Source organism: Chiloscyllium plagiosum, unplaced genomic scaffold (assembly GCF_037043375.1).
Source record: "Chiloscyllium plagiosum isolate Xiang-an unplaced genomic scaffold, Cpla_swu_hap1 HiC_scaffold_5, whole genome shotgun sequence".
Classification (NCBI taxonomy): Eukaryota; Metazoa; Chordata; class Chondrichthyes; order Orectolobiformes; family Hemiscylliidae; genus Chiloscyllium; species Chiloscyllium plagiosum.
This window is the reverse complement of record NW_028270143.1, coordinates 105,281,319-105,309,132: the sequence shown is the minus strand read 5'-3', so window position 1 is coordinate 105,309,132 and position 27,814 is coordinate 105,281,319. Positions and strand designations below refer to the sequence as shown.

At 40.3% G+C, this 27,814-nt stretch overlaps 1 protein-coding gene across 3 annotated transcripts in view; it reads left to right on the top strand.

Annotated features, from left to right (window-relative positions):
* The window catches only part of LOC122550094 (uncharacterized), a 146,765-nt gene that overhangs the window by 29,899 nt on the left and 89,052 nt on the right, over positions 1 to 27,814 (top strand). For 2 of the 3 annotated variants that reach the window (XM_043690666.2, XM_043690663.2), the window contains exon 3: positions 12,393 to 12,464. The exons of the other annotated variant lie outside the window; for it this stretch is intronic. In XM_043690666.2, the coding sequence (XP_043546601.2) occupies positions 12,393 to 12,464 (72 nt within the window). The remainder of the gene's footprint in view (positions 1 to 12,392; positions 12,465 to 27,814) is intronic. 3 annotated transcript variants of the gene reach the window in all.

Genomic DNA, 27,814 nt, shown 5'->3' with positions numbered 1-27,814 from the left:
AGTTCTGTATCCAAATGGCTAGTTCTCCCTGTATTCCGTGAGACTTGACCTTGCTTACCAGTCTACAATGAGGAACTTTGTTCAATGCCTTACTTGAAGTCCATATAGATTACATCCACTGCTCTGCCCTCATCAATCATAGAATCCTTACAGTGTGGAAACAGGCCATCGGCCCTCCAAAGAGTAACCCACCCAGACCCATTCCCCTACCCTAGTACTCTATATTTACCCCTAAGTAATGCACCTAACTTACTCATCCCTGAACACTGTGCACAATTCTAGTATGGCCAATTCACCTAACCTGCACATCTTTGGATTGTGGGAGGAAACCAGAGCATCCGGAGGAAACCCTTGCAGACACGTGGAGAATGTGCAAACTCCACGCAAACAGTCACCCGAGGTTGTAAGCAAACCCGGATCCCTGGCATTGTGAGGCAGCAGCGCTAACCTCTAAGCCACTATGACACCCCCTTCGTTGCTTCTTCAAAAAACTCAATCAAGTTTGTGAGACATGATTTTCCACGCACAAAACCATTTTGACTATCTCTAATCAGTCCTTGCCTTTCCAAGTGCATGTAAATCTTGTATCTCAGGAACAACGTGCCCACCACTGATGTCAGGCTCACTGGTCTATAGTTCCCTGGCTTTTCCTTACCCCCTTTCTTAAACAGTGGCACCATGTTAGCCAACCTCCAGTCTTCCGGCACCTCACCTGTGACTACAATGATATAAATTTCTCAGCAATTGGCCTAGCAATCACTTCCTTAGGTTCCCACAGAGTTCTAGGGTGCACCTGATCAGGTCCTGGGGATTTATCCACCTTTATGTGTTTTAAGATATTCAGCACCTCCTCCTCTGAAATATGGACATTTTTCAAGATGTCACCATCTACTTTCTGCATTCTATATCTTCCATGTCCTCCACAGTAAATACTGATGCAAAATACTCGTTTAGTATCTCCCCATCTGTGGTTCTGCTCACAGGCTGCCTTGCTGATCTTTGAGGGGCTCTGAACTCTCCCTCATTACCCTTTTGTCCTTAATGTATTTGTAAAACCCCTTTGGATTGTCCAAAACCCTATTTGCCAAAGCTATCTCATGTCCCACTTAAGTATACTCCTACTGCCTTTATACTCTTCTAAGAATTCACTTTATCTCTGCTGTCTATACTTGATATTTGTTTCCTTCTTTTTCTTAACCAAAACCTCAATTTCTCTAATCATCCAGCATTCTCCATACCTGCCAGCCTTGCCTTTTACCGTAACAGGAATATACTGTCTCTGGACTCTTGTTATCTCATTTTTGAAGGCTTCCCATATCCAGCTGTCCTTTTACCCGTGAACATCCGCCCCCAATCAGCTTTTGAATGTTCTTGCCTAATACCGTCAAAATTGGCCTTCCTCCAATTTAGAACTTCAACTTTTAGATCCAGTCTATCCTTTCCCATTACAAGTTAGTCAACACCTAGCATATCAATCCCAAAAAGGGAAAGCTGCAGCCATTGTGTTTTGATTAATCTTTTGTCCTGCTCCCCACCTGTCAGCCTTGTCCTTCCTAAGTGTTTTTTTTTTCAGTGTCATTTAACATCTTCTTAACTGGAGCTGTTCTTGTCAAATTGCATTGAATCTCTTTTTAACTATCATTCTGTATACAGAAGCTTTTTGAATGAAACTGTATTTTTGATTGGGTATTAAAAAAAACTCATGCATGAATGACCCTTATTCATTTCTCCAGTCATGTTCTTTTATTTAGAAATTTGACTGCTTTTGCTGGCCTCCACAAATGGGGTATGCATGATTTTAAGCTTCTGTTCTAGCACATATGGACTTAAGAAATAGGAGCAGGAATAGGCCATTCAGCACTTCATGCCCCATGCCTCAATCTCAGCTCGCACCAGCTCCTCATAGCCCTTATTCCTCAAAATTTAAATAATCTATCCACATCCTCTTTAAATACTTCCAGTGATCTTCCCTTCACAATTCTCTGAGGTAGGGAATTCCAGACATTCATTACCTTTTGAGAGAAGACATTCCTTCACATTTCAGTTATAAATGAGCATCCCCTTAACCTACAATTGTGTCCTTTAGTTTGAGATTTGCCCGTTATTTGAAACATCTTCTCAACGTCTCTCTGTCAAGCTCCCTCAGACTCTTTAATGTTTTAATCAGATTACTCCTCTTTCTTCTAAGCTTTATTGAATGAAGGCCTAAATTGTTTAGTTATTCATGATAAGTCTGCCTCCTCATCCCAGAAGTCAATCTAGTGAATCACTTTTGAACAGTCTTCAATTCAATATATCCTTTCTTAAATTTGGGGACCTAAACTATACATGGTACTCCAGGTGCAGCCTCACGAAAACCCTTGTAACAAGCCTTCACATTTTTAAACTGCAACTTCACAAAATGAAGACCAAAATTCTATTGGCCTTCTTAATTATTTGCTGCACTGCATGTTGACATTTTGTGGTTCCTGCACAAAAACACCCATAAACCTCTGTGCTGCATTTGTATTGGAGTTCTCCCAAAATAATATTAAATAATATGATTACAAACCATGATTATTGTTTCCTTTGTTTTCAAATGCAAGGAGAAACTTAATATAGAAACAATTGAGGCTGTGATATTTACTTCCGGTTCATACATGATGCAAAAATTATGTTATGATTCAAAATTGGATAGATGGATGAAGGGAATGTGGAATGGGATGAGTAAATAAAATATGATCAGGAATGGAGAATAAAGCAACACAGACTTGTTGGGCTGGATAGCTTGGTTTTATACGTTGTAACTTCAGTGGATGGAATTTTCACTTCCCTTGTGTGACATGGGCAATGATGGGAAAATTGGGGAGAAAACACAATGTCAATATTGAGAAAATGTTTTACAGTTTTCTGCTTAGGATAAAATGGCAAATTCAGAATTTTTGTCTTGAGCATTGCCTGTCTTATTTCCATCTGTATCTAATAATGAGCTCAATTTTCCATAGGAGGGGACTGGCAGTTCTACGGGGCAGCCACTCTGGTCTATATGAGAAATATATCTGGCCAACAAGGGCATGGGCATTCTGAAAGCCATGAACCCTGAGGATAATAATTACATAAAGGGACTCACCATGAACAATGGGAGTCTGAAAGTTCATTGGGGCCACAGAGTCAAAACCACAAAAGGAATATAAAGGATTGAGTGTCAGCCTGTGTCTTAGGCAGAGCCTGGCACTCACTCACAAGAACACAAAGTTGGGAATTGCCATGTCAAATCAAAAATCAACTGTGCAGTAAATGTCCAAAATGACTCAGCCTGTGAAGTGGATGGAGTAAGTTGTTGTGTTTTTTTTCTTTTGGGGTGGACTGAAACTTAGGAAGTTCAGGACTAGCTTGCGGCAATTGCAATAACCGTGACAGCAGTCGTTTAGTAATGCCACCTTTCTGGCTTCAATTTATACTTCATCGTCAGGTCATTCATTGCCCTCAATAAGCAATACGAATTATGGCTTCAAGCAATCATGACTGTTACATTGTATGTATGAATTGCGTTGTATGCATGCCTCCTAACCATGTCAGCAAAACAACTATAATCAGACAAACATAAAATCAACCCCTGAGCCTTTCGTATCAGAAAAAAACTTGCTTTATTGGGATTGGAAGATAATGTTTTGCAGCTTCCACATTCACTTAGTGAGTAGTAGGTATGCAAGGACATGGTCCGTGAATGTAAGGGTGCCTTTTCTTTGGGAACAATACTACCATGTTGGCTTACAGAGAGAATTCTGCTTCCCAATTTGCATGAAAACATTGCTTGTGCAATGTAATCTTGCCAAAATGTACATGCCAATGTGCTCCTTATTGAACAAACTTTTCTTTGAGAAGCTTTCATGCCACACCATGTGAGGACATAACATGAAGCTTACTTGTGAAGGATGAGAGGTCTCAGCACTTGCTTCAGTAACATTACATTATCCTTCTGACCATTCCCACAAGCTATCTGCTGATGAACCAGCATGGGTAGTGTATGGCTGCAGTCCTTGTGGCCTTGGTTGAAATGTGAACACAGCATAGAAAAGGATAGTGATGACAACATCATTAACAAGAATGTCCTCTGGCTCCTGTGTATTCTTCAGAGGGAGAAGCAACAGCTAAAAAGCAACTGATGAGGTGGAGGACAAGAATTAGCCCTCTTCTCTACTGGCTTCGCTGTCAATTTCTTCAACTGTTTGAAAGATCTGCTGGAGAAGGACTTGCGCCCATAAAGAGTGGGTGGAAATCCCATCCTGGGTAACCATTAAGGGCACAGCTGCCCTGAAGTTTTAGCCTGGTAGCTTGTGTTAGGAGCAGCTGGGGACGTGGCAGCTCTTAATTCTCAATCCATAAATGCATCCAGAATGTAATAAATGATTTTCTCCATCTGCACATGCCCTTCCCTTGTGATGTGGAGAATCAAACAGATTGGCAGTGGGTTTCTCCCATTGCTGACTACCCCCTGGTGCAATTGCACCTGCTTTGCTTTGAGAGTACCTTATCACCAACCACCAGGGTTCACCAACAGAACAGATTTATACTCCATAAATATTCAACTTATTTTAACTATTGAATGCCACATTTTGGAGATCTGCTTGAAAAATTTCAGAACTGCCATGATTTGAACATATTAGTGAACTCACAGGTTTTTGCTTCCTTCCAAGGTCTTCAGGCAATGGTTGCTGGGAGATGAGGGCTACTCCCTTCAAACATAGCTCACACCTGTATGAACCCCTTCAACTGATCATCCTAGTTTGTTGTACTTGTGTCAAGGCCTTCTGCTGGATGTTCAAAACACCTGCATCATTCAGGCTCAGATTCTCAAGTCACTCTAAGACAGAGATCCTCTCTGGAATCTGGATGTAATTTTATGAGCTTACTGCAGTTTATGCAGTGAAAACTCTGCTCATATAAAACCTATTTGAAGGAACAAATGAGCAAAATGTCAGATAGTTGAGATTTTTAAAATATCTAGCATGGAACTCTGAGCTGGACAGAATGTAGGTTACCTCCCATCCTTACCCTGTCCCACCAATTTCATTCCCACAATCACAGCAGACCTGTGTGGCCAAACCATAGTCCAATAGTTAACATAACTTCTCCACTTTTCAATTCCATGCCTCTAGAAATGAAACTCAGTGCTTTTTTTTTGTTTACAAACTGTTAATCTGGAGTGGAACTTGTAGTGATTAGTCTATTTGAGCTCGAAGATGGAAATCATAGGCCTTGGTGTTGGTCTTGGCCCAAGCTCCCCACCCTACCTTTAACCTATCCACAAAGGGTACCTGAGAGCTCCAGGTCATAGTTATTGGGGGTGATGTGCCCGCCCAATTCAGGGCCCTGCTTCTGCCCCATATTGACATGCAGCTTCCCAGTAATGAATAGTCTCCCAATTCTTCCAACCAAAACAAACCACCTCACATATATGTGTGTTGAAGTTCATTTGCAAATTATTTGTCATTCTGCAAGCTTATTAATGTCCTCCTGTAATTTGTTGCAGTCCTTCTCAGTATTGACTATCCCATTAATGAAGTAGCTGAAGAAAGTTGAGCTTGGGACAATGTCCTGTGGAACTGCTGCAACAATGTCCAAGGGCTGAGATGATTGGTCTCTAACAACCACAGCCATCTTTTTTTGTGCCAGGTATGACTCCATTCTTGGAGAATTTTCCCCATAGTTTTAACCAGGGTTCCTTGATCCCTCAGATCTTCAAATGCTGCTTTTATGTCAAGTGCAATCATTCACCATGTTCCCTCTAAGCTACGCAGCCAGCCATTCTGAGGGTTTATGCACACCTATTGGCACGCAGATGCATTTTCTACTGTTTCCAGAAGCTTTTCTCATAGGTCTGTGCAATAGCAGAAAAATTAGAGGGAATGTAGGTCATTCCCACCTCTCACTCTATCAACATAGCCGAGTTGTTGCTTTTGCTGTGTCCACTGTTGGAGCTATGTGAACTAACCAAATTGACTGAAAGCTGGCATTTATGATGCAGAGACAGAGCATATATATTGTGACGATACTACCCCTTTAATAAGGTTATTTTGTCCTTTTTTTTAAGAGAGGTCAAAAGGCAGAGGTGTTGAAATGTGTCTGGCAAAGTGTTTTGTTTAACAATGGCCAGTTCTCCCAGTTCAGATTTTTCTAGTTTCCTTTAGCTGTAACAATGAGAAGCTGCTGCAGTCTAGAGAAAGCTTCAGCAGACAATTCTTGATTTACTTCTCTCTTTGAAATCTTTCCTGCCTGTAAGAACCTGTGTTTGAATTTACCTTTTGCTAAGGAATGTGTTAATGGGATGTTATGTGAATTCGAATAGCTCCTTAAGTTGCAGTATTGAACCGGTTAAGTTTTCAAATAGTTAAATTATTCTAAATTCAGCTATTTTGTTCATGTTTTAATTGTAGTGTTTAAATCAATTCTGTTTGCTTAAAGCTGAGTGGATTGACCAGCTGCATTACACCTGGAATATTCACTTCATATCTGCTTTTAAACAAGACAAAGTTAGGCTCTGGGCTACCTTCTTGATATATTTTGAGGAGGTCTGGTCTGGTCCATAACAGTGGTAAAAACAATGACTGCAGATGCTGGAAACCAGATTCTGGATCAGTGGTGCTGGAAGAGCACAGCAATTCAGGCAGCATCCGACGAACAGCAAAATCGACGTTTCGGGCAAAAGCCCTTCATCAGGAATTAAGGCAGAGAGCCTGAAGCGTGAAGAGATAAGCTAGAGGAGGGTGGGGGTGGGGAGAAAGTAGCATGGAGTACAATAGGTGAGTGGGGGAGGAGATGAAGGTGATAGGTCAGGGAGGAGAGGGTGGAGTGGATAGGTGGAAAAGGAGCTAGGCAGGTCGGACAAGTCCGGACAAGTCAAGGGGACAGGGCGGAATCGGAAGTTTGAAACTAGGATGAGGTGGGGGAAGGGGAAATGAGGAAGCTGTTGAAGTCCACATTGATGCCCTTGGGTTGAAGTGTTCCGAGGCGGAAGATGAGGCATTCTTCCTCCAGGCGTCTGGTGGTGAGGGAGCGGCGGTGAAGGAGGCCCCCATAACAGTGTTGAATTTCTGGTTAAGAATGGTTGCAAGATCTTAAGTCTTGTTTTTCAGTCTCAAGTACTAGGCTAAGATATTGAAGGTGTAGTTAGTCATAACCTTGGAGTCATACAGCATGGAATCATGAAGCAACTGCCTCCTGTTTGTTACTTGTCTACTGTCGGTCATATTTGGGATAGATATAGAGTTTCTACTTGATCATTTTTTTTAAGACTGTTTAGCTCTGTCTATGCCATGCTGCTTTTGCTGTTCAACATACACATAATTTTGTCTTGTAGTTTCACCAAGATTAGTACTTTATTTTCAGTATCAGAGAATACCTACAGTGTGGAAACAGGCCAGTAAGCTCAACAAGTCCACATCGACCCTCCGAAGGATAACCCACCCAGACCCATTCCCTTCCCCTATCGTTCTACATTTTCCATGACTAATGCAGCTAACCTGCAAATATTTGGACTGTGGGAGAGAATCCACACAGACATGGGGACAATGTGCAAACTCCATGCATGAGGATGGAATTGAAACCCAGTCCCTGGCACTGTGAGATAGCAGTAGCTAACCACTGAGCCACTCTACTGCCCTTGAAGCACAGAGACTGTTATACATGACACAGTCTTCATTAAACCAGGATTCGTTATGACAATTGGTGATGCAGGACTGAATTTACAGATTACGTTCTGAGCAGCACCTCCCAAATTTCTGATGTTTGCTTGCTCTCTTCTCAAACTGTTCCAATTTAGCATTCAGGTTAGCACATTGCATGAGAACAATGTCCTCAGTCTGAAGACGGGATCTAGCCCTCACAAGGATTGTGTGGTGATCACTCCTACCTGTGCTGCGATGGCCAACTGATTTATGGCAGCAGGTTGGTCAGACCAGGGTCAGGAGTACTGTACCTTCATGTTGTTTCTCTCAGCTCCTGCCTTAAGCTCAGTCTGGCATTGTTGTGCTTCAGGATTCAGCCAGCGAAGTTTGAAGATTTAAAAAATGTGAACTATCAGTATGAGAAACATTTCATCCTGTGAGGTTGACTAATGCTCCAATGATTGCCCAACTCACAAGTGACACAATCAGTCAGTAGACAATAGACAATAGGTGCAGGAGTAGGCCATTCTGCCCTTCGAGCCTACACCACCATTCAATATGATCATGGCTGATCATCCTTAATCAGTATCCTATTCCTGCCTTATCTCCATAACCATTGATTCCACTATCCTTGAGAGCTCTATCCAATTCTTTCTTAAATGAATCCAGAGACTGGGCCTCCAGTGGGGCAGAGCATTCCACACAGCCACCACTCTCTGGGTGAAGAGGTTTCTCCTCATCTCTGTCCTAAATGGTGTACCGCGTATTTTTAAGCTTTGCCCTCTGGTTCGGCACTCACCCATCAGTTTCCTGCCTCCAGAGTGTCCAACCCTTTAATAATCTTATATGTCTCAATCAGATCCCCTCTCAGTCTTCTAAACTCAAGGGTATACAAGCCCAGTCGCTCCAGTCTTTCAGCGTAAGGTAGTCCCGCCATTCCAGGAATTGACCTCGTGAACCTACGCTGCACTCCCTCAATAGCCAGAATGTCTTTCGTCAAATTTGGAGACCAGAACTGCACACAATACTCCAGGTGTGGTCTCACCAGGGCCCTGTACAGCTTCAGAAGAACCTTTTTCCTTCTATACTCAATCCCTCTTGTTATGAAAGCCAGCATGCCATTAGCCTTCTTCACTACCTGCTGTACCTGCATGCTTACCTTCATTGACTGGTGTACAAGAACACCCAGATCTCTTTGTACTGCCCCTTTACCTAAATTGATTTCATTTAGGTAGTAATCTGCTTTCCTGTTCTTGCCACCAAAGTGGATAACCGTACATTTATCCACATTAAACTGCATCTGCCATGCATCACCTAACCTGTCCAGGTCACCCTGTAATCTCCTAACATCCTCTTCACATTTCACCTTGCCACCCAGCTTAGTATCATCAGCAAATTTGCTAATGTCATTATTAATACCATCTTCTAAATCATTAATATATATTGTAAAAAGCTGCGGTCCCAGCACTGATCCCTGCGGTACCCCACTGGTCACTGCCTGCCATTCCGAAATGGAGCCATTTATCACTACTCTTTGTTTCCTGTCAGCCAACCAACGTTCAATCCAAGTTAGTACTTTGCCCCCAATACCATGCGCCCTAACTTTTCTCACTAACCTCCTATGTGGGACTTTATCAAAAGCTTTCTGAAAGTCCAGGTACACTACATCTACTGGACCTCCCTCGTCCATCTTCAGAGTTACATCCTCAAAAAATTCCAGAAGATTAGTCAAGCATGATTTCCCCTTCATAAATCCATGCTGACTCTGACCTATCCTGTTACTACTATCCAGATGTGTCATAATTTCATCCTTTATAATAGATTCCAGCATCTTTCCCACCACTGAAGTCAGACTAACTGGTCTATAATTTCCTGCTTTCTCTCTCCCACCTTTCTTAAAAAGTGGTACAACATTAGGCACCCTCCAATCCACAGGAACTGATCCCGAATCTATCGGACTCTGGAAAATAATCACCAACGTATCCATGATTTCTCGAGCCACCTCCTTCAGTACCCTGGGATGTAGACCATCAGGCCCCGGGGACTTATCAACTTTCAGACCTAACAGTCTCTCCAACACCAATTCCTGGCAAATATAAATTCCCTTCAGTTCAGGTCCTTCAGCCACTGTTACCTCAGGGAGATTGCTTATGTCTTCCCCAGTGAACACAGATCTGAAGTATCAATTCAATTCTTCTGCCATTTCTTTGTTCTCCATAATATATTCCCCTGTTTCTGTCTTCAAGGGCCCAATTTAGCCTTAACCATTTTTTTGCCTTTCGCATACCTAAAAAAGCTTCTACTATCCTCCTTTATATTTTTGGCCTGTTTACCTTCGTACCTCATTTTTCTTTGCGTATTTCCTTCTTAGTAATCCTCTGTTGTTCTTTAAAAGCTTCCCAGTCTTCCGTTTTCCCACTTATCTTTGCTATGTTATACTTTTTCTCTTTTAACTTTATATGTTTCTTAACTTCCCTCATCAGCCACGGCCACCCATGCCTCCTCCTAGGATCTTTCTTCCTTTTTGGAACGAACCGATCCTGCATCTTCTGTATTATACACAGAAATATCTGCCATTGTTCCTCCACTGTCGTCCCTGCTAAGGTATTGCACTATTGTAATTTGGCCAGGTCCTCCCTCATAGCTCCATAGTTCCCTTTATTCAACAGAAATATTGTCACTTCCGATTGTACCCTCTCCCTTTCAAATTGGAGATTGAAGCTTATTATACTATGGTCACTACTTCCCAATGGCTCCTTCACTTTGAGGTCCCTGATCAATTCTGGTTCGTTACACAATACCAGATCCAGAATTGCCTTCTCCCTGGTAGGTTCCAACACCAGCTGTTCTAAGAATCCATCTCTGAGGCACTCTACAAAGTCTCTTTCTTGAGATCCAATACCATCCTGATTCTCCCAGTCTACCTGCATGTTGAAATCCCCCATAACAACTGTAGTAACATCTTTGCGACAGGCCAATTTCAGCTCCTGATTCAACTTACATCCGACATCCAGACTACTGTTTGGCGGCCTGTAGATAACTCCCAAGAGGGTCTTTTTACCCTTAGAATTTCTCAGCTCTATCCACACTGACTCTAAATCCCCTGATTGTAGGTCCCCCCGCGCAAGGGACTGAATATCATCCCTTACCAACATGGCCACCCCACCCCCTCTGTCCTTACGATTGCAGCCTTGAATATTCATTTCCCAGGCCCTGTCCACTTGAAGCCACGTCTCAGTTATCCCCACAATATCGTATCTGCCAATTTCCAAAAGAGCCTCAAGCTCATCCATCTTATTTCTAATGCTTCGTGGTATAATTTATATAATCACAGATTACTACTGGCCTTGATATACAGTAGTACCCCCCGTATCCGCGAGATATGTTCCTAAACCTACCGCAGAAAGGAATGAACCCTTTCATTTAAATGGGAAATTTACCTTCCCGGCACCCCCAGTCCCTGGCTCTGGAAGGTTCCAGATAATATGGTTAGGCCTTGGTAGACCATGGGTAACTGAAACCACGGAAAATGATTCTGCAGATATGGGGGTCGCCCTGTATACCCAGGTTTTGTGTTGTATTGAGGCCAAAGTTGCCAACATTAGTTTCCATTTACAAATGTGAAGCTTAATGTGAAGTTGTCTGGCACTTGGAAAACACTATTCCAAAGTTGAATGAGGTATGACAGGTTTTTAATGGCAAGCTATGTTTACAATTGTTTTTGAACAATCTCTTTGGATCTGGAATATTAATTTTATCTTTATGAAATGTCTTAGTGCAAATTTTGAAAAAATAAGATTTTATGAAATTAACATCTGGAAAGGTGTAATTCACATCACAGAGATCACAAGATCTTTGTAGACAGCTTTCTTTAAAATTAGTGGTGACCACTTTCAATTTTCTTTATTCGTTCTTTGGATGTGGCTGCTGCTGCTTGGGCCAGCATTGTTACCCATCCATAGTTGTCTCTTGAATCAAAAGGTTTGCTCGACATTTCTGCTGAACATGAAAACCAAAAGAACTGTGGATGCTCTAAATCAGAAACCAAAACAGAAACTGTTGGAAAAGCTCAGCAGGTTTGGCAGCATCTATGGAGAGAAATCAGAGTTAATGTTTTGGGGCCAGTGACCCTTCCTCAGAACTGCAGAAGGATCACTCAACCAAAACAGTAACTGATTTCTCTCCCAAATGCTGCCAGACTTGCTGAGCTTTTCCAGCAATTGCAGTTTTTGTTTCTGCTGAATGTGAAGTCTGGACCATAGTCCTTAACATTCCACTGATCTTTTCCCAAAGGAGAAGGCATCTGATTCTGGCAAAAAGTGTTTAAGCTCTGCAAAATTTCAATGCAAAATCTGTATGAGAATTTCCTTTGTGTTTTCCCAGTCAGGTAATGTAACTTTGACAGATACTTGGCAGAAACCCTATTTACATATGAATCTGAGGTAATATATATCTTTAGCTCAAGGAGTGTCTATGATTAAGTTTTCATTGTTGGTCTTTTCAGACTGAGGAGTAAATACCAGGCTTATTTTTAAGAAAAGTAGTCTGAAAGCATTTCAAAGTGTTTTGGCTGTGTATCATTGCTCTTACATGCTGCAAGCTTTGGTGATGACTCGTTTTTTAGAACTAAAAATTAATACAATATTCTTACTGTTTCACCTGAGTTTTGGTAATTTGTTACATGATTTTAAAAAAAATATTCTGATAGACAGAACGATGCTCATTGTAAAATGTATTAACTTGCAGAAATTTAAAGGGAAATCGTATAACGGATTTGATTCCAGAAACTTTTGAAGGTCTCTCACATTTGAAATACTTGTAAGTTTCAAACTTTACTTGCTGCTTTGATATTTTGGTTTTTGGTTCTCAGCTCTTTGTGTTGTTTAAATCTGCTTATTAAATGTCTTGACTTATAGATTGTTGAACCTCATATTGGATGGGGTTAGTGGAATAAATAACTTCATTAAAACCTGCTATTGAACAGTGCTTGAGTAACTGCTATCTGAAGTTGCTAATTTCCTCGTTGAAAGAGATTGCATAAAACTAAAATGTTGTAAGCAGTAAAATGAAAATAGTTGATAAAATCTCTCCAACAGTAATAAAAGAATCAATGAGCTTTGGTGGTTTGATATTGCAGAAGCTTCACCTCTGTGACCTGATTTAAATCCAGTGCAGGTTGACTTGGGCTAAATATAAAGAGAATTTCCCATGTAAAATTAGCAGGAAGTTCATTATGAGCAGTAACAAGAGATTATAACATTTGTCAAGTTCCCTTTAAGTTACTAGTAAACATAATTTGATAGGCCAAAACTATCCATAGCAGAAAGCTAATTGACATTAAATGAAATAGTCTTGACAAGAGGTCACTATGATAACTGGGACAAGAAATAGAAAATTCACATTGCAGCAATAGATATGAGTGGCCATGAGTAAGGTACATTCTTGAAGCAGTTTATGGGAAACACCTGGTTATTCTTGATGCTGACAATAGCAGTTAAGGATTAAATAAACTTTTTTAGTTGCCATCATGTGAAAATTATGTCTTTGTACAATTCACGAAAAATATAATTGTCAAGAATGTGTGAATGAAGAAACAAAATTTTTTCAAAATTCTTTCAATTTTTTAAGAACAAGATCACTGTATGCTTTGATCTATGTTATGAAATATAGCATTTTGTGATTTATAGAGATTTTATAGAATGTGGAATACAGAAACTGGCTATTCTACCTAAGTGGCTCTTCTCAGTGATGTGCTCCACATGTGCCTCACACATACATTTTATTCACCTCCTCTGCCACCTCTTTGGCAATACTATCAATATAACCTGCCATTTGTTTCTCATTTATGTTTTTCTAGCATCCCTTTAAGTGCATGAATGCTTTTTGTCTTAACTATTCCTTGTACTAAGGGTAATGTAGAATTCATGGGGGAATCCGATTTTGGCAAAGCAACATTGTGGTAATAGTGTGAGAGGTGAGAGCATGTAATATATTCAGGGTTTTTTTTCCAGATCAGCATTTGCAGGTAGATAGATCCTTGATATGTCAGAGGGTGAAAGATGATCTGCAGTAGATGGAATTGTGGAGTAATCAGATTAGCCACAATCTAATTGAATGACATTGAAGACACAAGCGATCGAGAGACTCACTCTAGCTCAATGAATATGCTTGTATGTGTATGTCTGTATGTGATCAGTTAGGAGCAGGATATTTTGGATCGCATATTTTGAAATGAGACAGGATTCTGGGAAAAGTTATCATAATGTGAAAACATTCAAATCCATATGGGATTGATATTGTTAAATCCAAAACTGGGGTCTTAAACTCAACAAAGCAGAGAAAAACGGTGTGAGGGATAAATTTAATAATTAGATTGGAAATGATATTAGACAAGGAATGGCAAATATTTCAAGACTTAATTCCTAACTTGCAGCAATCATTTATCCATTTAAGGAATTTACAAAAAAAATGACAGTAATGTAGTTCAACCATGAATAATGAGAATTTCAGGCGAGTGTTCATTCGCAAATTAGGTCTTAGGATATTGCCAAAAAGAATATAAACCCTGAAGATTGAGGGTTTTTATATTTTATCAAAGGATGACCAAAATAATGATAAAGAGAGAGAAAATAACATTTGATAGTAAACTAAGTAGAGATATAGTACCATACAGTCATTATGGTGGATGGCGAGTCTAGAGAGGTGGGTATTGTTTTTCTAGGACATGTCAATATTAAAAAAAAGAGGGTGTTCTGGAAAGCATTAGGGGATACAAGTCCCAAGGATCAGATGGGATCTACCCCAGAATTCTGAGGGAGGCGAGGGAGGAAATTGCTGGGGCATTATATAAAATCTTTGCATCCTCTTGAAGGACAGCAGAGGTCTTAAAAACTGGGAATACCCAATTTTGTTCCTTTGTTTAAGAAGGGCAACAGGGATGGTCTGGGCAATTACAGGCTGGTAAGCTCAACCTCAGTAGTGGAAAACTAGTGGAGAAGATTCATAGGAACAGGATTTACTCACATTTGGAAAAATATTGACTTATTAGCTTCTGAGGAAGGGTTATTAGACCCAAAACATTAACTTTGTTTTCTCTGCACAGATGGTGCCAGACCTGCTGAGTTTTCTCAGCAATTTCTGTTTTCATTTCTGATTTCCAGCATCTGCTGTTCTTTGTTTTTGTTTGGACTTATTAGCAATAGGCAACACATTAGTTTGGGGAGGCAGGAGGTCGCGTCTCACCAACTTGGTTGAGTTTATTGAGGAAGTGACAAACATGATTGATGAGGATAGTGTAGTGGATATTGTCTTTGGCAACGCCTTTCACAAGGTCCCTCATGGCAGGCTGATTCAAAAGGTAATATGGAATCTGTGATGAGCTGGTATGATGGATATAGAACTGGCTTGGTCATAGAGGACAGAGGGTAGCAGTGGAAAGGTGTTTTTGTGACTGGGGATCTGTGACCAGTGGTGTTCCACAGGGTTCAGTGCTGGGAGCCCTGTTGTTTGTAATATATAAGGGGATTGTATGTGGTCTGATTAGTAAGTTTGCAGACAACACAAAGATTGGAGAAGCTGGGGATAGTGAGGAAGATTGCTAGAGTTACAGCAGGGTGTAGATAGGCTTCGGTGGAGAAATGGCAGGTTGAATTTATTCTGGACAGATGCAAGGTGTTATATTTTGGATAGTATAATGCAGGAGGGCTATGTACAGTAAATTGAACCCTTTGAACTGAACCCTTTATTAGCATTAACGTACAGAAAGATCTAGATGTAAGGTCCACAGTTCTGTAATAATAGCAATACAAGTGGATAAGGTGGTCAAGAAGACATATGGTGTATTCGCCTTCATCGGTTGGGCATAGAGTATAAAAATTGGAAAATCATTTTGCAGCTATATTGAACTTTACTTTGGCTATATTTAGAAAATGGTGTGCAGTTCTGATAAGGAGACTTCCGATAAGTTACAGATAAAGGTTTACCAGGGTGTTGCCTAGTTTGCTATGTGGGTGTTAGCTATGAGGAGATATTGGTTTGTTTTCACCTGAATGTCAGAAACTGATGGGCGGTCTGATAGAAGTTCACAAAATTATAAGAGGAATGGATAGAATGGATAGTCTGAGTCTTTTTCCTAGGGTAGAATTGCCAATTACTAGGGGGCATTGGTTTAAAGTAAAAGAGGGAAAGTTTAATGCAACGTGAGAGGTGTGTAACACAGAAGATAGAAAATGTCTTGAATGCACTGCCAGAGGAGAAGCAGACATAATAGCAAAATTTAACAACCATCTTGACATATATGAATCAGTAGGGAATAGAGGGATATGGGTTATTTAACAGCTAAAGATTTTTAGTTTAGAAAGGCGTCATGTTTCGGCATGGTCTTGGTTGGCTGAAGGGTGTGGTCTTGTGCTGTACTGTTCTTTGTTCCTTATAAAACAAATTAAAAATGCTTCCATGAGTTACATGGATACATAGGACAGATTCAGTGGAATAAATGTGGGTTCTTTAGAGGCAGAGACAAGTGAAATGATAATTGGGAATAAGAAAATGATAGAGATGTTATACAAATACTCAAACTGGCTCCACATTAAAAGACACAAAGAACAAATGCCAGAAAAATGGGAAACCAAGGGTCTCATGTAATTGAGAAACTTGAGGATATCAGTGAAAGTATGGTACTGGAGAATTAATGAGGCTAAAAGGCAATGGACCTGATGATTGACACTGTGAAGTTTGCGACAATGAAAATGAATTATTGTTTTTAATATTGCTCAATTCCCTAGATTTTAGACCCAAGAATGTGGATTTGTAGGTGACAAATGTAGGCCTCTATTTGATAAAGAAGGGAGAGAGAAAACAAAACTACAGACCAATTAGCTGAACATCAGCACTAGAGAAATACTGGAATCTATTGTCAGCAGTGTAGTAACAGGACACTTGAGAAATCATAAGAGTCCACATGGATTTGTGAAATCATATTTAACAAATCCTGTTATGTCATTTATATAACTAACTTGGGTGTGAACATAGAAGGAACAGTTAGTAAGTGTGCAGATGACACCAAAATTGGAGGTGTAGTGCATAATGAAGAAGGTTAAGTCAGAGTACAACAGGATCTTGATCAGATGGGCCAATGGACTGAGAAGTGGCAGGTGGAGTTTAATTTAGTTAAATGTCAGGTGCTGCATTTTGGAAAGGCAAATCAGGGCAGGACTTATACTGTTCATGGTAAGGTCCTGGGGAGTGTTGCTGAACAAAGAGTCTTTGGAGTGCAAGTTCATTGTTCCTTGAAAGTGGAGTCGCAAGTAGATAGGGTAATAAAGAAGGTGTTTAGTATACTTTGCTTTATTGGTCAGAGTATAAGAGTTGGGAGGTGATGTTGCAGCTGTTCAGGTAATTGGTTAGGCCAGTTTTGGAATATTGTATGCAATATTCCTATCACGATGATGTTGTGAAACTTGAAAGGGTTCAGAAAAGATTTACAAGGAAGTTCCCACCTTTGGAGGGTTTGAGCTGTAGGGAGAGGTTGAATAGGCTGGGGCTGTTTTCACTGGAGCATTGGTGGCCGAGGGTGACCTTATAGAGGTTTATAAGGTTTTGAGGGGCTTGGAATAAGAGGGCAGCAGTGGATGTAATGTATTTGAATTTTCAATAACTGTTTGATAAAGTGTGGCACGGGAGTATATTAGACAAAATTAGGGTTCATAAGAATGGCAGAAATATATTAACATGGTTTATGGATTGATTAATTGACAGAAAGTTGAATAGAAATAAGCAGGTCATTTTTAGGGTGGCAGGCAATCTCTCAAAATGTACCACAAGAAATCAATATTATTTCTATTATTCTCTCATGAGTTATAAATATTATTGGCAAGGCTAGCACTTACTGAAAAAAAATGACATAGCTGCCTTTTTGAACCGCTGTAGTTCATATATTGTTAGTAAGCCCAGAGTGCTGTTAGAAGGTTCCAGAGTTTTGACACGATGAAAGGAGTTTGTGACTATTTTCCAAGTCAGAATTGTGAATGGTTTGGGGGTGGGGGGGTATCTTGCAGTTGGGGTTCTTTCTATGTATCTGCTGCCATTCTTCTTTTACACAGTAGAGTTTGTAGATTTAGAACTTATTGAAGGGCTATTTTTGATTAGCTGCAATGCATTTTGTATTATGATTCCAGCTGATGATATTATTGGATAAATCAGATCCGAGAATGAAATATGTCCTGATTTAAAAAAAGCACAATCTACGATAATTGACATGGTGGTAATTCATTGAAATAGTCATATGAAATTGCAGAGTTTCTCTAGCAACACTACAGAAATTCATTACAGAGTGAAGAAATGAATAAAACCCAAGCTATCTAAAAATTGAACATAGAAAGATCTCAAACACTAAGTAAAACAAAGTTTCAATCCATTTTTTGAAAATATTCATTTGTCAAATTCAGAGAAGTTATCTCTCTATATCAAAAATTTAAGTTCTGCTTAATTGATTCTATCCAGTCTTTTCCCTGTGCACCGTGGAGTTTTCTAATGTGAATATAAAACTGAAAACTTAAACTTTCTCAGATTCTAATAACCTGTCGATCTCTTACCAAATACTCTTAGTATAGAAGTTGCACAAACTAAACATTTCTACTGAATTAACTTATTTACTTAACTGCTCTGGTCACAGGCCTCCAGGCTGAAAAACAACCCTTCACCACCACCTCTGTCTTCTATCTTTGAGCCAATTCTGTATCCAAATGAGCTCTATTCTTGCTTAGCAGTCTACCATGAGCAACCTTGTTGAATGCCTTACTGAAGTCCATAATAGAGCATGTCCACCGCTCTGCCTTCAATAGTCCTCTTCGTTATTTGTTCAAAGAACTCAATGAACTTAGGGATTCACGACTTCTTACGCACAAAGCCATGTTGACTATTCCTAAACAGTCCTTGACTTTCCAAATACATGGAAATCCTGTCTCTCAGGATTCCCTCCAACAACTTGCCCACCACTAATGTCAGACTCACCGGTCTATAGTTCCCTGGCTTTTCCTTACCATGTTTCTTAAATAGTGACACCACGTTAGCTCTTCTGGCACCTCTTGTGGCTATCGATGATACAAGTATCTCAGCAAGGGGTCCAGTAATCACTTCCCTAGCTTCTCATGTACACCTGATCTGTCACGGGATTTTATCCAACTTAATAAATTTTAAGCTGTCCAGCACCTGCTTCGCTATAATATGGTCATTTTTAAAGATTTTGCTATTTATTCCCCCACATTATATATCGCCCATATCCTTCTCCACAGTAAACATTGATGCATATACTCATTTAGTATCTCACCCATCTCCTGCGGTTCCACACATAGGTGGCCTTGCTGATCTTTATTTGAAGTAGTATGCCACAAGGATCGGTATTGGGTCCACTGCTTTTCGTCATTTATATAAATGATTTGGATGTGGACATAGAAGATATGGTTCATAAATTTGCAGATGACACTAAAATTGGAGGTGTAGTCAACAGCAAAGAAGGTTACCTCAGAGTACAACAGGATCTTGATCAGATGGGCCAGTGGGCTGCGAAGTTTAATTTAAATAAATGTCAGGAGCTGCATTTTGGAAAGGCAAATTAGAGCAGGACTTATACACTTAATGGTAAGGTCCTGGGGAATGTTGTTGAACAAAGAGACCTTGGAGTGCAGGTTCATACTTCCTTGAAAATGGAGTAGTAAGTAGATAGGATAGTGAAGAAGGCATTTTGTTTGCTTTCCTTTATTGGACAGAGCACTGACTATAGGAGTTCGGAGGTGATGTTGCAGCTGTACAGGACATTGGTTAGGCCACTTATATCTTCACTTAAAGATCAGCCCTTTATATATTTCTGTTAGGTGTGGAGGATGAGAGTTTTTGTGGGTTGTGTGTCTCTGAAATTGCCTTCTCCCAGAGAGCACTGGAGACAGGAAGATAGACAGCTTAGTGGCATGTTGTAAAGACAACAATATCTCCCTCAATGCCAGGAAAGTGAAGCAGCTGGTAATTGACTTCAGGAAGCAGAGTGGAGGGCATGCCCCTGTCTGTATCAATGACACTAAGGTGGAGGTGACCGAGAGCTGCAGATTCTTAGGAGTAATTATCACCAACAATATATCCTGGTCCATCCACATTGACGCTACAGTCAAGAAAGCATGCCAATGCCTCTCCTTCCTCAGAAAGCTAAGGAAATTTGGCTTATCCACCAATGACTCTTACTAATTTTTATAGATGTGCCATGGAAAGCATTCTGTCGAGATGCATCACAGCTTAGTATGGCAACAGTTCTGCCCAAGACTGCAAGAAATTAGAATTGTTAACACAGCCCAGTTCAACAAGAAAACCAGTTTTTCTTCCATTGACTCTGTTTACACCCCGTTGTCTTGGGAAAATATAATCAAAGACCCCTCCCACCCCAATTATATTATCTTCCACCCTTTTCAGAATTTACAGAAGTTTGAAAACATGTATCAGTAGATTTAAGAACACCTTCTCTGCTGTCATTAGAGCTATGAAAGGATCTCTCATATATTGGAGGTGATCTTTTTCTTCTCCTTCTCTGTAGCTGTAGCATTATATTCTGAATTCTGTTCTATTACTGTGACACACGTATGTAAAGTATGATTTGTCTGGTTAGCATATAAAGCAATACTTTTCACTGTATTTCAGTGCTTGTGACAATAATAAATCAAATCAAATCAAAAATAGCCATCGAGTAGACTGTGTCCCCAAGAGTTTGGAGGAGTTGGAAGTGAACTCATTGAAACATAAGATTCTGAAGTGGCTTGATAGGCTAAACTCTTCGGATGTTTTCTCCTGGCTGAGAAAGCTAGAATTAGGGATCAAAGTCTTAGAATAAGTGGTCAGTCTTTGAGGATGGAGATGCCAAGCAAATTCTTCATTCAAATGGTTGTGACTCTCTGGACTTCTCTGCCCCAGTGAACTTTTGGTGATCAGTTGTCAAATGTATTCACATCAGAGATCAATAAAAGTTTGGAAATGAAGGGATTAAAAGGATGTGGGGATTATGCAGAAAGATGTACAGCAAACTTTGTTTTGATTGGCACCTTATGAACTGGTGCTCTCGATAAATGGACAAAAATTATGTACTTCAAATACAGCGAAGTTTACAATGTTATTCTGTCCAATTATTATAGTTTTAAAAATTTATTTATTTCAATATAAATGTATTTGTTCAATCGAATGGCCACATGAAATATCAATAGTTGTTTCAATTTCAAGCTACTTTCTCCTCAAATACCACAATCTGCCAAGATGTCTGAATAGTCAGTTAAAGATGTGAGTGAGAAGGCTCTCTGCTGGTAAGTCTTGTTACAGGCAAAGTTGTGTTTCTATTTAAGTGATTAGTACTGTAAATAATGGATAACAGTGATGTTTATATCCCCAGTATGATGTTTCTATTACTTTGTGTGTGTTTTTACTTTGATTGATTATGTAGACCTCTTGATTATCCAGAGTATTGTGGGAATCCTGAGGGACAGGATTGACATGCATTTGGAAATGCAAGGACTGATGAGGGATAGTCAACATGGCTTTGTACTTGCAAAGTCATGTCTCATGAACTTGAGTTTTTTGAAGAAGATGCAATCCTGAGATTCCTGCTCTGCTCATCCTGCCTTCTAGCTACCAACCCAACTCAATACATCAGGTCCTCATCCCATTCCCTACCTATGTCATTGGTACCGATATGTACCATGACTTCTGGCTGCTCTCTCTCACCCTTAAGAATTCTGTAGACTCGATCAGAGACATCCCTGACCCTGGCAACCAGGAGGCAACATACCACAGGGTGACAATAGAATCCCTTGTGTGTTCCTATCACCATTGAATCACCTATCACTATCGCTCTTTTATTCTCCACCCTTCCCCTTCTGTGTCACAGGGTCAGTCTCAATGCCAGAAACCTGGCTGTTGTGGCTTTCCCTTGATAGGTCACTCCCCACCAATAGTATCCAAAATGGTATACTTATTATTGAGGGGAACAGCCACAGGGGGTCCCTGCACTGTTTGCCTATTCATTTTCCCTCTCCTAACAGTAACCCAGCTACCTTTATCCTGTAACTTAGGTGTGACTACCTCCCAACAACTCCTCTGTATCACTTCCTCAGCCTCCCCAATGATCTGAAGTTCATCCAGCTCCAGCTCCAGTTCCCTAATGTGGTCTGTGAGGAGCTGGAACTGAGAGCACTTCTCACAGGCGAAGACATCAGTGATGAGCCTTACCTCCCACATCCTGCAAATGGAGCATGCAACTGCCCTAGACTCCATCCTCTCTGCTCGAAATTGTCAAGAGAGATTGAATAAACGTAAAAAAGTGCCTTTCCTTACCAACCCTCCATACATGGTCTTTGTTTTTGGTTAGGGGAGGGGAATGGATGGGAGACACTGCAAATGTAGTGTCTCAGGTTTAGCCACAGCCCAAATACATTAGCTCACTGCCCAACAATCCCTGTGCCTGTGTCCACTCCTGATGAGCCTTCGCTCTGTCTATCCTCGAGGTAAGTCTTTAAGAGGAAAACATACCTTCCCGGCAGCCCCCAGGTCCACGCTCCCACTGCTCCTGCTGCTGCAAATGGAGGTCGCTGATTCACGAGGTCAGTATTTACGAGGGAAATTTACCTTCCTGACAGGCCCCTGGTCCGCGCTGTCACTGGCTTTTCCTTACCATGTTTCTTAAATAGTGACACCATGTTAGCAAACTTCCAATCTTCTGGCACCTCACTTGTGACTATTGATGATACAAATATCTTATACTAATCTTACTCATTCTTCTACCTACTTGAATGTTGCTTGGATTCTTCAAGTCCTCACCTATCCCATCAAGCTTTGATTTCTTTGGATCATTTACTATTTTTTTCCCTCCTTCAATGTGATATCCCTCTTCCTGGAGCATTCTGAAGTGATCATTCCTTTTGTAAAACTCTGTACACTCATCCAACACCCCTACAACCCCCTTCTAATGGAACGTTTTGATGCAAGTGCAGGAGATGTCACACCTGCACTTTTACCTCTTGCTTCATCAGTATCCATAGCTCCGTTACTCTTATAGGTGAACAATAATTTACATATGCTTATTTCAATTTAGTATACTCTATTTGCTGCTCATAATTTGGTGTGTGCTATAATCAGAAGACCAAATATTAATTGGTTGACTTTATGGAATATCACATTCAGTCATCTCTAAATATTATCCAGAGCATCCCGTACGAGTCATAATCCACTTTTCTTTCATGCTGCTCTCTCTGACCATGGCACCTGCAGTGTTTTAATAAAGCTTGACTTATGCAGATTGGTTTTGATTTTCAAATGGCAGCTGTTCATCCACTGATCACCTAACCCAAATCCTAACTTCCTCTCAATATCACCTTTTATTTCTTACTTGTCCCATTCACATATCCATTTGGTTCTGCACCACCAACTCTTTTTGTCATCTAATCGCTCCTATCTTCTATTCAATCATAGACCTGCCCGTTAAATTTCTTTTCCATTTTCTCCCCTTTCTCTAGCTTAAAATTGATCACATTTCTAACTTTCTCTGTTCTGATGTAAGGTCATCATCCTGAAATGTTAACATTGTCTCTTTACTTGCTGACTTGCTGTGTATTTTCAACACTTGCTTGTTTCTATTTATGAATTAAATCAGAGAAAGGGTATAGAGATAGGCCTTGGAGAAGCTTAAGTTGATAAACATTTTAGAATTATTCATGCCTATAAATCAGCCTCTTTTAAAAATAATATTTTGCTGATTCAAAATTTAATCTCATTACCAACTTTTGATTTAAAGGTACAAATGTTAAAATGGCAATTTAGGAAGTAATTTATTCACAGTGCAAATACTTGTGTAAGCTAAGTGGTTTCATTACAAATATGGATAAATTCAAAATGCGAAGGACTGCATGCGTAGTTTTGATTTGTTTTTGATTTGGGAGAAAAGCTCCGTTGATGAAAGTAAACTAATGGGAGACGATGCTGAACCGGGAGAAATGTTGTTAAACGGATGGTGATTACGAGAACCATTGCTGATGACAAACTGCATTTTTGTACTGCTTCTTGCATGTATGAAGACACATTCACATCAAGGTTGAAAGAGAAAATCTCTCATTCCTATGGCCTGTTGAGAGGGAGAAAATTCCTTTTTTTTTGCTCTTCTTAATGTTGGGGGGAAACAACACTGATTTTTGTTTTGTCTCTGTTTGGTCCAAGACTTAAATAACCTCATGTCCTTGATTTCTCTCCCCTGATAAAATTGTTTTCCAGATGTACCTGACAAAGTCCTTTCCCTACAGTATTTTTGAAGTTCAGCATCTGCCTGCCTCCCCCTTTTTTCTGAAAAAGAACACCATTTACTGTGTGTAATCTTTCAGTAAAAAGGGGGAGGCAGGCAGATGCTGATGTATGTAAGTGTTACCCTTGACCCAATAGAGGACAGATACCCGCCATGTACAAGACATGCAGCAGGGGTAGCAAAAATTCTTCAAAAGGTAGCACATATAGTCATGGGCCATTCACTAACGGTACTGACGACACATAGTATAGTGGCCTATGTGAACTCAACAGCCTTTACAATGACGTCACTGCGGCAAACCAGGTTAGAGAAAATCTGCCTTTGACATCGCCGCTGATCACATCAGGTTTAAAGTCCCTTGGGGTTAGAGTCCCCATAAAAGCGACAAGGTACGTAAATGTGAGGAGGTTTAAAGTCCATTGAGCAGGATCTCATTAAAGCAACGCTCACAAATTTACTAAAGCTTAGTACGTACAGGTTTAAAGTCCCTTGGGGTTAGAGTCCCCATAAAAGCAACGCTATCTATCTTGCCAGCTCACCCCTGATACCATGTGACTTCACCTTTCGTACCAGTCTGCCATGAGTGACCTTGTAAAAGGCAACTTGCTTTGCAACTGAGGTAGATTAGAGCAAGGGAATAAATTTTGAAAGCCAGTTGATAAAAGAAAAGCTGGAGTTGTGGTTATGCTTAATTGCTGGGATACAAGTCTAAGGATTCAGGAGAGTGTTTTCTCCTAAGAAATGAAGATGGACCACAAGCATGTGAATAGTTATTGACGTGGAAGTGCTGGTACTGGAAAATGTTGAAAATCACATGACACCAGGCTATAGTCCAACAGGTTTATTTGAAAATACAAGCTTTTGGAGTGCTGCTCCTTCATCAGGTAGCTAATGGGGCAGGATACATAGGACACAGTATTTATAAGTAAAAGATCAAAGTGTCATACAACTGATGCTATGTATTAGACAAACCTAGATGGCTGTTCAGCCTTTAATCACTTAGAATAGAGATACAGGTTTTAAATATTAATATGTAAATCCCACATCTTTCATTTCACTGCCCTGAGATAACTAAAGGTTTTATCAGTATATAAAAGAAAGGTGACAGATAACACGTTAAATGTACAAGGTTAGAGTCTGTCTGTGTCCCAACCTGTGACATTATATAAATTCCTACTTTGGAAATAAAACCAGTCTGACTGCAAGTTGGGAGTTTAACTGTAATTCTAATTTTAAGAAAATGCCTGTTCTGTACTTCCCTGCAGTAGTCATAGAGTCATGGAGATGTAAAGCACAGAAACAGTCCCTTATGTCCAACTTGTCCATGCCAACCAGACATCCTAACTTAATCTAGTCCATTTTCCACTACTTGACCCATATCCCTCTAAACCCTTCCTATTTATATACTCATCCAGATGGCTTTTAGATGTTGTAATTGTACTATCCTCCACCAACTCTTCAGGCTGCTCATTCCACAAACACACACACCACCCTCTATGTGAAAAATTTGCCCCTAAAGGCCCATTTATATCTTTCCCCTCTCACCCTAAACCTATGCCCTCTAGTTTTGGACTCCCCAACCCCAGGGAAAAGACTTTGCCTACTTATCCTATCCATGCCTTTCATAATTTTGTAAACCTCTATAAGGTCACCCCTCAGCTTCCGAAGCTCCAGAGGAAACAGCCCCAGCCTATTCAGCTTCTCCCTATACCTCAAATCCTCCAAACCTGCAACATCCTTGTAAATCTTTTCTGGACCCTTTCAAGTTTCACAACATCCTTGCGATAGGAGGGAGACCAGAATTGCACACAATATTCCAAAAGTGGCCTAACCAATGTTCAGTATAGCCACAACATGACCTCCCAATCCCTATACTCAATGCTCTGACCAATAAAGACAAGCAGACCAAACACCTTCTTTACTATCCTATTTACATGCGGCTCCACTTTCAAGGAACTATGAACCTGCACTCCAAGGTCTCTATGTTCAGCAACATTCCTCAAGACCTTACCATTAAGTGTGTGAGTCCTTTCCAAAATGCGCCACCAGACATTTATCAAAATTAAACTCCATTTGCCACTCCTCAGCCCATTGGCGCATCTGATCAAGATCCCATTGTACTCTAATGTAACCTTCGCTGTCCACTATGCCTCTAATTTTGGTGTCATCTGCAAACTTACAAACTATGTTCACATCCAAAAAGTTTAGATAAATGATGGAAAGCAGTGGACCCAGCACCGATCCTTATGGCACACCACTGGTCACAGGCCTCCAGTCTGAAAGGCAACCCTCCACCACCACCCTCTGTCATCTACCTTCTGTATCCAAATGGCTAGTTCTCCCTGTATTCCGTGAGATCTAACTTTGCTAGCCAGTCTACCATGAGAAACCTCATCGAATGCCTTATGGAGTCCATAGAGATCATGCCCACCACTCTGCCCTCATCAACCTTCTTTGTTACTTCTTCAAAAAACTCATTCAAGTTTGTGAAACATGATTTCCCATGCACAATGCCATGTTGAAAGTCTCTAATCTGGGAATTTAATCTAATCTAAAAACCAGTCCTTGCCTTTCCAAATACATGTAAATTCTGTCCCTCAGGATTCCCTTCAACTACTTACCCATCAGGCTCACCGGTCTATAGTTCCTAGCTTTTCCTTATTATTCTTAAATAGTGGCTCCATGTTAGCCAACTTCCAGTCTTCCCGCACCTCACCTGTGGCTGTCGATGATATAAATATCTCAGCAAGGGGCCCAGCAATCACTTGGGGCAAAACATTTCCTTGTTTCAACTCCTTCAATTATTTGAAATACCTTTATTAATTATTTGAGATTCAAGGAAATTGAAAACTAAAGGTTCTTAGATTCTTAGATTACTTACAGTGTGGAAACAGGCCCTTCGGCCCAACCATAGAAGGTTATTTCATCTTTTTAGCTGAAATTATAATTATAACCTATTTCAGAGCCGAATTATCTTTTCATTGCTTCAAATGCATTGGACTAAAACATTCCTCCTTTTTTTTGGATTTATTTTAGCTCTGTGAAGGTACTGTGTAAACTTAATCAGTTAAATTTCGCTCAACCGTTGAATTTTTAACATGCAAGTAAGGTCCACTTGATTATTTTGTTTGCTTTCTAGTCCGATCACTTGTTGGCATAAAGGCATGGAAGGTCGTTCATGCCAGGTTCTGAAACAGAGTCAGACTTATTTTCCTTCTCCAGTCCCATAACTTGGAAGTGTATTTCCTTAAATGCCCGTGGAAGTTCATTTTGAAATAATTGATTGTCTCTGCTTTTACTGCCTTCTTAGGCAACAAGTTCCAGCTAATGTTTAAGTCGCTGCGTAAAGAGGTTTGTTCTCCTACTGAACACAGCCTCCACATTTAAAGGCCTCAAATCTTTAAATCTGTGTTGCCTAGTCATGATATTATCAATTAAAAGGCACAACTTGTGTCCCTTCATCTAAATCTGTGACAATCTGAATCAGATCTCCCATCAATTTCCTTAGCTAGAATAACCACAATTTCTCCATTCTAGCCTTTTGAGTAAATTTCCTCATCCCTGGAACCATTCCAATAAAGCTTCTTCTCAAGGTCTTCACACCTTTCCTGCAGGCTGATGACACTAAATAGGTGCAACAGAGCTTTATAAAGTTCAGCATAGCTTCCCTGTTTTGATCCTCAATACATTTATTTCCGATGCTCAAGATCCAAATTGCTTTACAATTCTAAAACTATTCATTTAGGTAGGATGGGGCTTGTAGCTATAGGGTTTTATGATGGGTGATGGCTAGTCCCAGGTATTAAATGGTTGCATGGGAAGCGGTGGGAGTGGTTGGAGTGGGGGTTCA